The following is a 14,554-nucleotide window of genomic DNA, read 5'->3' as shown; positions in this document are numbered from 1 at the left end:
GCAAAAGCATTAAGGGCCTCGTGTCGCAGAAAATCCAGCGTCAGCATCCTAGCCGGCCTAGGCGTCCCGTCCCGTAAGCGAAAAATATTCTATATGGCTCTAAAGTTCTTCTTCTATCACTAAAGTTGCTCATACCTTGTCTTACATTCTTTACAAAGTTATTCCTTGGAATTTTTAAAATGACAGCCCACAAACAAATGTCATGAAACAAAACACCGACAGCACATGCCTTTTATGTCTTCTCAGACTGAAATATTAAAAGTGCGAAACAGAAGATCGGCCCACGCAAGAGGCCGTGTTTCTACCAGAAAGCTCGCCTTTGTGCATAGCGTTCGTCGCCAGTGTTTTCCGGTGCACATTTCAGTTACATAAGCTGCAGTTGCCAGGAAGCGTGAGAAGCAGTTAGGGACCTTTGAATGCTATCGCGTTCCACTCTTAAAGACGAAGCTTAAGCGTCCTCTGAATTTTATTTCCAGCATTTTTCGTTCCTTTTCTTCTTGGTGCAGATACCCAGTAGCCAGATTTGATTGTTATAACCAATAATGCGGCATTGGAAGCTTGTAGTATGCGCTTTATTTTACCATAGAACACCCATGAAAGTTTGTCACGGTGCCGCAGCTACTCATTGTTATATCCAATATATCGTCAAAACCGATAGTTGTATAAGTGGGTTCAATTCTACTTCTTTCTGTCTAAATAAAATGTTTTATGTCTGTCCCCTCCGTTATTCATTCCTTAAATAAAAATACATTTCTGCACATTTTGCAAGTGCCCAAAAATAGTTGCATGCAGCAAACTTCCGCTAGCATGCGTTGCTGCTGAAAAGTGCATTGTATATGCACCATTTGGACAATACCTGGCCAAAATTTTGGATGTTGTAGCCGATACTCCGTTAAAGCCAGGTCAGTTAAAAGCAGAATTTGTTGCATCAATAATATAGGCAGACCAAACTTAGTGAGAAGAATGTTTGTTGTATGTTGTATGCTGATCCATTGTAACGGGCATGGACTGTGTCAGTTTAATGAAAATTTTTGGGAATTCATGCGGAATGCTCATCAATTAACTCTGTAAAAATAATGTGATAACATGCGGACTTAGTGGAGAGCACATGGAAATGCTTCAACCGGAAGGCAGAATCAAGAGATGGAAATTTTCATTAAGCCAGGTTCCAATTCTCGTCCCAATTTTTTACTACAATTTGACATCACGTGAGAACAAGTGTTAATGGAGACCGCAGCGAAACAGGTGGCTTACCAGCCAGACACGCAGCATGGCCCGGTATCCTCTTCCAGTAGTCGCCAACAAAGTTGGTGTTGCAGATGTTGAAGCGCCGAAAGATTTCACCCGACGGTGTCAGCGCCCAGACAGCCTTCTCGCTGACACAGAGCTGGCGCGCCTGGACGCCCGGAACTTCTACCCAGCTGGTGCCAATGTGGAGCTCGGGGTAGATGCCCTCGCGGACGTAGACGTGCTTGCGGTTATCCAGCGCCCACACCATGTAGTTTCGGGGACCCACGTACACCTGGAAGGCCGGTGGAATGCACTCAACTGACACCAGAAATGCACAACGCTGGAGCAAAGATGCAGGACAACATATGCAAGGAGGAACAAAAGGACAGGCGTGGTCACCCATAACGTACAGCCTAAATTTATGGACACGAAACTGGCAACACAACAACACTGCAGCCAGCCATGGCTGGGATAACGTGACAATCTTATTTCGATCTTTTTCCTTTTCATGCTTCATCAGGGGTGCGAGCTCTGCTCTGCCTACGTTATCGTCCTGATCGGCCAGTCGTAAGAAAGGAATAGAATTTAGCAAAATCGATCACTGTGTTATAACGACCCACACGTCATGTTGCCTCCTTTGTGTACTGTCTGTAAATTGAAGCTGTACACTACAGTAATCATGAACCAAATTAGCTCAAAAGGCACCGTCGTTGGACACACAGAGACCCGTACAATCAGTCCGTGTTTTGTGCCGGTCCCTGGGTGTCCCTTAGTGCGCCCTAGTCAATGTTGCACTGCATCTCTTATTCAGCGCAATGGACCAACTAGCCTAGAAACGAGTCTTATTAAATGCAGAACCATCAAGCACCTTTTCCCACCACAGGCAGTTAGTATTCCAAGGCCAAGTTGGTTAAGAAAGGAAAAAGCAGGTGTTAGCAATGAAATATGGTTAGCCTAGCAGGCTGAAAGTTGAAGCGACAAACATTAATGGCAACTGTTGTCAAATATGGCAATTTCTTGATTTTGCTCTGAAGGAATGCGTATAACGAAAGAATTGTAATCGAGTACTAAGGGGCATTCTATGAATGCAGCTAGTACTAAGTAGCGACATCCCTAGCAGCAACAAACACGACCAATGCTCACCAATGCCATAAATTTCAACCTACATTGTCACCCCCTTCCTATGCTAATTGTGGTGGAACGCTGCCATTAATTATAGCGCTGTGTTCACTTTGACGTTACGGTTAAGCTAACATTACAGATTACAGTTCTCCAGTTTAACTTTACATATGAGCTGATCAAAGCAATGACACGAGACAGGAACACGCAATGCCCTTGTGTGTTTCTGTCCTAAAGCGCCCGTTTCCAAAAGTAGTAAATCCATTATAATTTCTTTGAGTTGCTGCTTTATGCAGATTAGAATCAACAACTGATCTTCTGGAACACTCTTGGCCATATTGCTCAGAAGCAATATTTCACTCTACAAAAGCTTTTGTTTCTAACAAAAAGAAAAAGAAAAAAAATTGCAGCAGTATATCTCTCCTCCAAAATTCATAAGTGCTCACAATTGGAGTTATGAGAAGAAAAAGAAAGAGAAAAAAAAGAGCGAGAACTACAAATTATATGAAAAATAAAACTAAAATAAAAGAACTCAAACAGCACTAGTTTCATGTAGTAAATACTGTTGTGTGGAAACACTCATACAGATATATTTATCAACAGACATGTTGTACTGGCTAAAAGGCAACAGCCAGCACTAGCTCAAACAAAATCGTTGTATTTTCAGACTCAACCTTTTCATCCGCAATGAAACTGGCCTGTAGCCAGTGGCGCACCGACGAGGGGGGGGGGGGGGTTCAGGTGTTGTAACCCCCCCCCCCCCCCTGAGGCCGAGTTAACACCCCCCCCACGCGTCCAGCCACACCAGTCCAATGTGTACCTTCAGCGCTCTGTTCACATTGTCATTCCAATTCAGGAGGTGGCTTGAGGTCGAATTTTCCTGATTAACAGAAACACTCTATCACTGTCTTGTATTTATTCATTCACTCTTAAATTACTTTGAGTAAAACGCTGAAGAAATAAACATCGTCATCATCCTTGGTGTCATTATTATAATTATTAGGCATTTTATTTGCTGTTGGATTCCTCTGGCTAAAGCAAGGAAATTGCATATTATGCAAAGTGCTTGCTTCCCCCCCCCCCTCCCCACACAAAAATTTAACTCCCCCCCCCCCTGGCAGATATCCTGAGTGCGCTACTGCCTGTAGCAATACATTTATTAAGAAAATAGTTTTACAGCAAGTTTCCCTTTGAACACAGTAAAGTACGTCGATGACATGATGAAAGCACAACACAAATTTCCACAGTTCGAGCGACTTATCTTCATCAACAGAAAAGGCTAATGCTATTCTTGGTGCAACTTTAAGAATGCAACAATCGGTACTCTTTTGTAGCTGATCAACCAATGCTCTACACTGCATGTGCAAGCCTTTGTCTGCAGAGAAAGAATAGGTAGACATGCGACCAAGCTCCCTCCAGACGAACCCGAGAGATGTCAGCAGCATGCGACCTCAAAGAAGGGGGTTAGAGAAGTCAACACATGCGGAAGAACGTTCGTGTGACGCCCAACATACCTTGGTGAGGTGGGGCTTCAGAAACCTTGAAATCTCAAAAGGCAACGAAAAGGGGTTTTCTGATGCAGACTTCGGTGACCGGACGACGAAACAGAAACAAACATGGCCAGTGTAAGCAACTTGAAAACTGCTTTATGTCCCTCTCACAGCACATTTAGTTTATTTATTCACTTGATTCTGACAAAAACCTGACATTTTACTATTGGCATGGCGGTATGGACAGACAAATAAATAAATAAGAAATAAAGCAAAACAATACTATGGGACAAGACAAGACGATTGCAGCTGCACCAGATGGGAGGAACGACGACAACAAAACAGTAGAAGCAAAAATTATAATAAAGGGCTGCTGAAGTGGAACATACATCCTGTACACATTTATCAATGCGTATTCAAAAACGGTGTATCCTTTTCATGTTACTGACGTAGGGCTTTATTCCTTAATGTTCCTTATTCCTCCTTTCCATTATGAGATTGCTATATTTTTTGCACATGAGGAAATCTAAATTTTGTTTCACTCACGTCAAACAAGTTTTATTCCCTGCATTCATCTTAAAACTTCATTCCCCGCCACTTCGGCCTGTTTTGGAAAAACAGTGGCCCCGTTCAGAGTCCCCTCAAGCTACTGTTGTAGTAGTAGCTCTTTGTTCTTGTCGAAGTATTCACTCTTTTCTTTGTAAAGAGGAAGGAATACTAAATAAAGGAATCTGAATTTCTGATGCACTTTTCACTCTTTTTGCTCTTTCCAATGTAATATACATTGTGAAAACTACCTACACTGCGTGCAACTAATGTTCCTGCTTACTAAAAAATTATCATTTGTCGCAGACAACTGCAAACACACACGTACCCAAATCCAGTGATCTTTCGTCTATGTTACCCAGATCTTTATTCGACGGATAAATGTAGGGCGTGCGATGCCAGGGCCACCCTGGGACACATGCTATGGGAATGCTCGAGTTTAAACGACGAAATACACAGGAACCACGAGGAGGCAGTCTCTAACCGCAGGGCGCGCTGGGAGGCAGCTCTGCTAAGCTCCGCATTAGAAGATCAACTCTGGGCCTGTCCAGCGAGCCGAGGAAGCCGCCCGAGCCCAAGGGCTCGCGGCCGAAGCCTAGGCCCGCCCCGAATTAACTTTGCAGGACCCTCAATAAAGTTGTTAATTCAATTCAATTCAATTGTCGCTATTGCTGAGTTGCCAATTAGTAAGTGTTACACTTGATATTGTGAATACATACAAACAGAAGGTCCGCTTGGCAGTTACATAATTCCCAAACCTCCTCCTGTACCAATACTGCTGCAAATAAAATAAAAATATATACAGCAGACTTCCAAAAATGAAGACAAGAGGACCTTAATACTTTCTTAGTCTTATCAGAACTTCACAGGTTTCACAGGATCTATGCAAATGACCCTAAACTACCTAGCTTATCACAGAACTTGCCTTCCCATAGCTCATCCTACAAATTGTAGATGTTTGGGCTCGTTGGTTTAGCGTTTATGATAACCTAGCACACAGACACATAGATGGACAGAAATAGGGACAACAAACAAATGCTAACTACCAACAAAGATAGCAGCAATAACTACCAGCCTTCGGTGGTAGTTGGCGCTAGTGTGTCTCTTTTTTCGGTCGGTATGGGCGTCTCTTCGCCACGATTTATCATAACCATCCTAAAGAGAGTCCACAGTCAGCAGAAGCTATATACATAGACACATTCAATCTGACATCACGAAGGCTTTACGACATCATCGATAACTGCCCCAAAGCTACACACAGCAAATGCAGTCGGTACAGGTCCACTCACCGAGGATATGAACGGTGACTCCTCCTGGTAACCCGACTCGATTGGCACCCAGGCCGGTGGCAACGTACGGGGAGCCGGCGGCCGCAGGGAGCCAATGCGCATGTAAACTGTACCTTTGGTGTCGCAGGCCCACACCGTCTCATAGCTGCAGCTGAGGTGCGTCAGCTGGACATCACCTGCGTCAGTTGAGTGGACACCGTATTGTCAGCGTGGCGGGCATCCGAGTCAACCACGCTGCTGAAAGAAGAGGACAGCCAGGCGAACGGCCATCGCGAACGTCAGTCAGCACACTACAGTCGGCACACCACACATGCTCTTCTATGAAGAGCGCAGATGTGAGGTCCATGTATCAGTGACACCCTGTTGCATTCCTTCTTCTTTCTTCTTTCTGGGGTTTTACGTGCCAAAACCAGTTCTGATTATGAGGCACGCCGTAGTGGAGGGCTCCGCATTAATTTTGACCACCTCTTTAATGTGCACTACAATGCAAGCACACGGGCGTTTTTGCATTTCGCCTCCATCGAAATGCGGCCGCCGCGGCCGGGATTCGATCCCGCGATCTCGTGCTCAGTAGCGTTGCATTCCATCCACTGTGCTGTAGATTTTTTCTCAAGGTAGGCTATGCAATGTGTAGAACATAAGTTTCCTAAAAAAACTTACTGAAGGGTATTCAAGCCCTGTGATTGCTCAATTGCCTTGGGAATGAGGGGTAGTACCGTATTTACTCGATTGTAAGTTTTTTTCCAGATTTTTGCTACCTGAAGTTGATCCTAGCGTTACAATTGAATACCGAAATTCAAGTTGTCTAAAAAGTGCAATGATGCACCCAATTCTAATCAACGAGTGAAATGTGCGAGTGAAAGTGCGTGAGGGACGCGCGTTTTCACAGAGAGCGAACGCACGGCGAAGAGCAAACGCGACATCTCGGTCGCACGAAAGGCCGTGGTGGCATGGGAGGGAGGGAGGGAGAGGAGGCAATGGATGCATATCTTGCATCCGGGCACAAGGGGAACTGGCGACTCCCACGCGAAAGGAGGAAAGCGGGAAGGCAGCGCGGAAGGAAGGGGGCTTCTACTCTGCCACCAACTGTGTACTTGTACTTTGCGCGACTGAGGGCTGTCGCGCGCACCGTATCTTGAAAGCGATCTCCACACGGCTTTGACCTTTGTATGTGCTGTGCTTTCGCCGCTCAGTTTTCGTTGAAGCAATAGACCGCACGAACCTTCGCTCGTTGCTGCTGGCACGCTTGCTCATGCCAGCGTTTTGACAGTGGTTGTCTGCGGCCATCTAGTGTGATCTATTCATGTTTGCTTGTGCGCGCTAACACCATGCTTGTTAACTCAGTTAGTAAGCGAATGTGTCCAAGTTTATACAGCCGATAAATCTACTATCCTTACTCCGTATAGACAATTAATGCTTCGCCTTTCTGGCGAAAACTGCAACTTGCTTATGCATCCGGTGGTCTCGCGTTAGCTTTAGCATTTTTTTTTGTGTGTGTGTTTGCTGGATGCAAGAAAAAGTCACCCCTCGCATTACTTATGCTGGTTTTATCTTTTCTTGATAGACACAATGAAAAGTCGCCCCTCGTGTCACAATCGCAGGTAGCGTTACAATCGAGTAGATGCGGTATGCGGATTTGTCTAACTCTTCATGCCATATGGCATCAGATGTTTTTACGGTGATATTCATCACGCTTTATCTTTTGAAAGTTATAAGAAACTGCATGTTTCTAAACGCATGAAGGCAATAAGTTTTGGCACACAAGTTCAATTATTGCAAATTGTTGCAGTTGCAATGCAATATTTTGTGCAATATAATCAATTTGCAAAGTCACAAGACCGTCTAAAGCCAAAAGGATGAACTTCAGGCAAATCCATGTACTGGCCAACATTCTCATGCATGCTGGCTGAATCGACATGCAGCTCCCATAGTCATTAGTGCCAGAGTTCCTTCTTGTAATTTCTAAAACCCTATCGTGTAGAACACATACTCAACCTCAACATATGCAACAAAATTCTGGTGACAACACCTTTTAAATTTAAAGTCAGTTCTCATAGTCCACCGGTCTGTTGTGATTCTGAAAAGCTACTTGCTTGATCAGGTTACAAAGGCACATGCATGGATCAGCACAATAGACTTTCCAGTGCTCAGATAAAAGCGTTTTATGTTTTCCTAAACACATAGATACATGTCTTATATCACATGGTGGTCAATCACAGTTCGCTTTTCCTCCAAGATAGCGGCAGTCATCTGGTGGCATTTGAAATGTTTCAAGTTCGGTTTTTGTCATCGATGACGATGCAGCCAGTGCATCCCATAAAAAGCACTAATTTTCGCCAAAACCAGCGGCAACAAAATTATTACACTCCTAACACGTGGTGTCGCCTGCATCTGGCTTTAAGTTACACCACACCATTTTAGCTTCCTGTTCCTGGTTTAACTTTGAAAAGTGACTGAAAGCCGTTGCCTACAGGGCATGTGGACAAATAGGTTCAAAGAGGTTAATTTTGTACCCAGCTGCGAGGTGTCCAGCGGGATCCAGGTGTCGCCCATTGGTTGGTGGTGGGTCTGTCCGGTGCGCACCATCACGTCGCCGTTGGTTGTGAGCACCCAGAGCGACTCCGGCGAGGGTGCGATGCAGCTGAGCGACGTGCCACGGGGCAGACCCACGGTGTACCACTTGCGCAGACGTGGAGACAGTGCCGCCAGCTGGCCACCCGTCTGCAGGCCCCACACGACGCCTGGGGGCACACACGAAGTGATGCAAAAATATCAGCAAACCAGCAGAAAGACAACACCCACTAAGCTTGCAGAAAGCTTTGTGGCAGTCATTGATCCGTATTTGATCCGTATTTGATCCTTATTCGATCCGTATTGATCGGTATGCGATCCGTATGCGATCAGATAATTTACTATTAGAAATTGTCAAATATTTGTTTCTGTTAAAAGATAAGGCATTAGAACACTTACTGGAGTCTCGACAGAGAGAAGTTGATGCAATTGAGGACTGGTACGACTGATTCTACTGTAGGGGAGTCGCAGTTGTTGAACACAGACACCAGCTTCTGAGCGAACGTACATGGGAGATTACTTCCGCTGAATAATTTTTATTCAGTCAAGAAGCATGCCAACCTTTAAGGCAGGCTATGCACAAATTGGTTGTGTTGATTGAGGCGAAGCAATTCATGAGTTCACCAGTACTGCCACACTTACATCCCTTTAAGACAGCGTGCATTGCTGTAGCATTGAGATTCTCTCCTTCAACAAACGCAACATTCCATGTGCATCTGGTTATCTGATCTGCTGTTTCCTTGTTTCATCACTGTCATGGTGAACCAGACAGCTGAAAGCAGTTGTTGCTCATTTGCAAGCTCCTCAGCTGTGAATGGCATTACACGAACGTATCAAATAATGTATATATGGGCCCAATTCTTTTACCAATAGCACTTCAGACGCAAACATTAAAATTGACGTTGTTCAGAATCGAGAAAATATTCTGTATTCGAAGGCCATTTTTCTCGAATGTTCGTATTCGATTCGATTTGAAAATTTCCCTATACGAACACTCCTACAACGTACACACAAACATCTTCACATTCCACTCCCATTGAAATTTAGCTGCCAGGGATGGCACTTGAAACCGAAACCTTGTGCGCAGTTGCCGAGTACCACAACCACTAAGTCATCGTGGCAAGTGATATGAAATGAGGCAACACAAGTGTCTCACCCTCATCCTTGAAGACCCCACCAGCAGCGATGTCCGTCCATTTGGTCCCCGAGTGCAAGAGATTCACATGTGCCTTCTCCCAAATGTAGCCTGCATGAAAAAACAGCGAAAAAAAAAACATTGTCGAACAGCTGGTCTTGATGAAAATAATGTGGTGCTGATGCTGAAGCATTTACCTCGGACTAACAAAATCCATCTTGCTAACTAAAATGAACGTGAACATTTCAGCTAATGCCACGCTTATGTGTGAATTGGTGCTAGACAAAGCTTTCTTTGATGTTTGCGCAATTGTTGTGCAAATGCAATGCTATTGAGGGAAATGTTTGTACAAAATGACACATGAAATGAAAATTTACGAAAACGTAATCCTAATGATCATCACTTGTCTTGATGAAACTTATGTGGTGCTGAAGCATTTATTTCTGCCTAACAAAATGCATTTATAGTTTGCTTACTAAAATGAACATGAAAAATTCAGCTAATATCAAGCTTATGTGTTAATCAGTGTCAAACTAAGCTTTCTTTCAGGTTAGCACAATTATCAACGCAAATGTTACACAACAATATTGATGGAAACATTTGAACCAAATGACACATGGAATTTAAATTTATGCAAATGTAACGCTAATGATACAAATGCAATGCAATGTTTATTTAAACTTAACATGGTCACACAAATGTAGCATAATGACGCAGATGTTCCAAATCAGGTGAAGCCTCCATTCCAATGCAACACAAATACGCATTAAGTGCACACATTTTCTTTACGTTATGCATGTTAGAAAATGTCAGTGTTCGTAATCGGAGACGCAAGTTAAAAGGGCCCCGTTTCATATGGTCGCACAGGCGTCGTGTCAGGACTGTATGGGCTGCTCTGAGCGAATTCGTGCCTCTCATATTCTCCAATCTTTTCTTGTCCTTTGGTGTTTGTAGGTGGCTTGGCGCAACAATGAGAAGCAGAACTAGCATAAAGAAATACGAGACGTAATTAGAGACGTTCATAGTCTTGATTCTTCTGCTGAACGCCTGTTGGATCGCAGGTATACCCAGTGCGCACATGCCCATGCGCCCATACCCAGAGACCCAAGTTGTCTACTCGGCAAGACAGCACCCAGAAAGTGGCAGGATTCGGCAAAGAAAACTTCTCTTCAAAAGTCAGATCAGGAGTCTGCTAATTATCAGTGGCATGCGAATATTCGAAAATTCGAATGATTCGAGTCAATTAGAGTTCAATTCAATTCGAAAGATGCTTTCACTACTTTAAATATTCGAAGCCACAAAAATTGCTGTTGTCGGTGTTTTTAAGTCAGCTTCGCCGCAGTACAGCCGTGTTATGCAGCGAAGCGTACGGAATGTATTGCAGCGAAGCATACTTGCCGTGCAGCCAAGCATATCAAAAGTAAGAAAGCGGGCACTGTCATGGGGTCCCTGCTGGTGCTTATTGCTACCCCGCACTTTCAGCTGAATCACCCATGCTGTGCTGCCTCTCCATGCAACTGGACAACATCAGCCACCAGGTGGAAACCTCTGTGCCTAAAAACATGGTTTCCATACCAAACATTTGACCAAGTAGCGAGCTTGCAATGTTTTTAGACCCTCATTCTAAAGTAGTTGATTACCACCAGGATGCTTCAATGGCAAAGCGGATTGAAAACATGGCTTTAGAAGGAGCAACGAAAATTTCGACACCAGCAAACCCAGATATGTCCTCAACAATGACAGCTTCTGAAGAGGCTCCTTCCATATCAGCACTGTGGAAAGACTTTCATATGCTCATCAACCAGCAGCAATTTTCACTTCGATGTGGCAGCAATTTTCATTACCGCAAGTACAGGTTTAAAGATATGTGCATGATGAAATTTTGGGCGGGAAAGAAGGTCCGTCTGAGTGGTGGTGTAAAAACGGTGCCCACTGTTGGCTTGGTTTGTAAAGAGATATCTGCCGGCACTAGGAATTAGTGCGTCCACTGAGCGGCTCTTTTCGATGTCTGAAGGAACTGCGACATGCAGGAGGGTGTCGCTGCTCCCCGAACATGTCGAACATCTTTCCTTTACAACCATTGTGGCCTAATGGTTAGAGCACTGGGCTACTATATTGAGGCACAGAGGTTTAATCACACCATCAGGCACGTAATAAATTTTTTTAACGCCTAAGCATTTCTATGACTACCCAACGAGAAAACCCGTTTGTCTGTCCGTTGTCCGCCTGTCCGCACGCACCACGATCGCTTTTAAGCTAGGGCCCGCAGCAGCGAGTGAATTGACCTTCGTGCTTCCTCTAGCTTCAAGGCAAACTAAGCAGCGAGAACACAGCACACACGAAGCTATCAGCACTCAGCACACTCTGTCCACATCGCTTGGGCCCACGCGACCACAACATACACAGCCGCCGCCGGAGTACGGTTGATCACGGTTCATAATGGTTTGACGCAGATGGATAAGGCGCTAAAGAGCGATAACGGCTTATGATGATCGGAACGTCATCAGCGCACCTGGCGATCGCCACTTGCAGTAGTATACTTGCGTCATCAATTTACCTTGCGCTGCCATCTGCAGCAGTTCGTGTTGCCGTAGCGCTGTCGTTTATATTGGTCGGATAAAGTTTCATAACAGTGATAATGACACCGGGCTGCGTTGAGATGAGAGAGTGACACTATGCTTACACATACTTACACAACTCCCAGAGGAGTTCCTGCGTGAATTTTTTTTAATGTGAGCTTATCGGCAAGACATCTGCAACACCCAGCAGCCACAATCAGAAAAAGACGAATAGGGGTTGCAAACAAAGCTTCACTTCAAAATCGAGCTCCTTGGCTCCCCTCGATTTTTCTTGCTCATTGCTCTGGCTATAAAAGTTTTTGGGTGACAGTATGCACATGGCTACAATTTACCTGTGATGTTTCGCCGACAAGAGTTGAGATGAGAGGACATGCTCTCACAGAACCAGACGCCATGCTTCCCGGCCACCAGGTGCCACTTGCCCTTGCTGAGGACCTTGTGCGAAATTGAACTGAGGTTCTTCTGCATCTTGGCCAGAGGTGGCGACACCTGGTAGACAAACTCGTTCAAGTCCACCTGAAAGTACAAACACGGAGCAAAAATAAAAATTATGCTCAACGCCTTTTGGATATTAACTGCTTCACGTCAGGGGCTCCCATCTAAATACATAGGAACAGACAATTTTTCTCTCGCCACCAACTGTGCCAAATTCGATGAGGTTTGATGCATTTAAGGAAAAGGTAGAATCTACACATTTTATGAAGCAGATTTTCTTGAAATTCTTGCTTGAGAATAATTTCTTTTAAATTGCTGAATATCACAAAACCTTAAAAAGTTTACAACTCTATCACTGAGCAATAGAAGACAATATTGCAATCTGCACCGATTGAGACACCTGAAGCGGACAAAATTGACTTATTATACACCAATCTACAATATATATCACTAATTTGCCAGTACAACTTTTGCAAAACCCTCATAAACATTGTAGAAATTTCAGGCAAGTCGTTTACTCAATATATAATTTCTCCACTTTAGAAGCACCTACAGATGTAGTTCTTTTTCATTTGTTTTTCGTGCAGAGATATGAATTTGTAAGCATTGTGCTTTAATTTTTTATTATTATATTATAGCAATCTTTATTTAAAATTAAAGTCCTAAAATGAAAATTCACCTTCCTATGTCTACGTGAATCAGCTTTCTCTCTAATTGCAACAAATTTTTACTGAAATTAGTCCAACAGTAGTCTAATAAAAGCATTTCTGCACTTCACGCACATGTGCATAGGGAAAGCAGAGTTGACCCAGAGGTAAGGCTTCTGAAAATATATTTTAGCCGAAAGAAAAACAGTTTCATGCAGAAATTAGCAAAAGTACACCAAATTTTAGAAACAAAGAAAATGCTATACCCTACTTGTAACGAAGTCACATCTAACACGAAAATGCAGTGAAACCTCAATATATACGCCTTGCAAACTGACCGGCTACAATTAATAAATTGCAATGCATGCCGTAAAGTAATTAATGAGAAAGCTAATTAGTGATATTTTTAAATTAGTACAATATGTGTTTCGATTTCTCGTGCAAGTAGTCTCTGCCTCGTTGAATAATCCAGCTCAAGGACTAGAATTGTGTTGTCTGCAAGCGGCGAGCTTTAAAAATTTCGGCAAACTTAGAAGTGCTCACCCCGTATATAAAGCAGGTCCAACGAAATTTTAGATTTCCTCCACGAAATTTGATAATTCTTTATATCCGCGTTCACTATATCCAGGTGTGACTGCATTAGGGCTTGATCGCAATTCATACGAGCAGTAACATATTGCAGACAAGGAAAAAATGAAGTAACAGTGCATATCATAGTGCAAAGTGTAGTGCTGAGTGTGTCTCGTAGCTTCTGTTTCGTCCTTGTCTGCACAAAGCACTACATTTACTGCCCATAATGAATAAAACTGAGACAAAGAAAGACGTGTAAAAGTCGTCTAATCACCTGCCACCACTCCTTGTTGTAGCCACACGGGACGCTGTTCTTGAGGTTCGTCTTAAAAAACACGCTTCCCTCGCTGTCAATCAACCAGCCGGTGCTGTTGTAGCCCAGTGAAATGCAGGCAGGGCTTCCCTTCGAAGGCAGGCTATATCAGAGAAACACACATGCCCAGTCAGAAAAAAAAAAAAGGGTTGAAAAGACTTGGAACAGAATTGAGTTTAATTAAATTGTTTGTCATGACAATGACAATGCAATATTTTGACAATACAGTAGACATCCGCCTATTCGACTCCGGTTAATTCGATCCCGTCTGAAGGTACTGGCCGGCGACCATGCATTTCTATGGGCCCAAACTTTTGTTATTTCGATCCTAGAATTGGCCTTTGCCAGATAATTCGAATTTGACCAGTCAGCACGCACGTGCCTGACCCCTATGGTGACCTCAATAGCAACCCCTTTAGTGGCAGCATCTGCCTTGGCATTGCTTAGAGGACAGTGAATGCGTTGAAATCGTGTCAAATCTCCCGTCGAAAACACCTATTCTCGGCCTGCCCTAGGAAGGTTTTCAAGCAATAACTGTAGCTCACAATTTGTCATTACGGTATTTATCCAATTCTAACCCAAGCCATTATTTTTTTCAAGAAAATTGGGTCCAAAATAGTCTGCGCTGTG

The 14,554-nt window shown here is 43.8% G+C and overlaps 1 protein-coding gene across 1 annotated transcript in view; it reads right to left on the bottom strand.

Annotated features, from left to right (window-relative positions):
- Nucleotides 1-14,554, bottom strand: part of LOC119457891 (tectonin beta-propeller repeat-containing protein 2-like) — a 46,003-nt gene that overhangs the window by 8,064 nt on the left and 23,385 nt on the right. Inside the window, 7 exon segments of the mRNA XM_037719655.2 lie at nt 1,255-1,522; nt 3,864-3,932; nt 5,675-5,850; nt 8,188-8,415; nt 9,402-9,491; nt 12,292-12,475; nt 13,886-14,027. Coding sequence (XP_037575583.1) covers nt 1,255-1,522; nt 3,864-3,932; nt 5,675-5,850; nt 8,188-8,415; nt 9,402-9,491; nt 12,292-12,475; nt 13,886-14,027 — 1,157 coding nt within the window.

Source organism: Dermacentor silvarum, chromosome 7 (assembly GCF_013339745.2).
Source record: "Dermacentor silvarum isolate Dsil-2018 chromosome 7, BIME_Dsil_1.4, whole genome shotgun sequence".
In the NCBI taxonomy this organism is placed as follows: domain Eukaryota; kingdom Metazoa; phylum Arthropoda; class Arachnida; order Ixodida; family Ixodidae; genus Dermacentor; species Dermacentor silvarum.
This window is presented reverse-complemented; position numbering and strand designations above follow the sequence as displayed.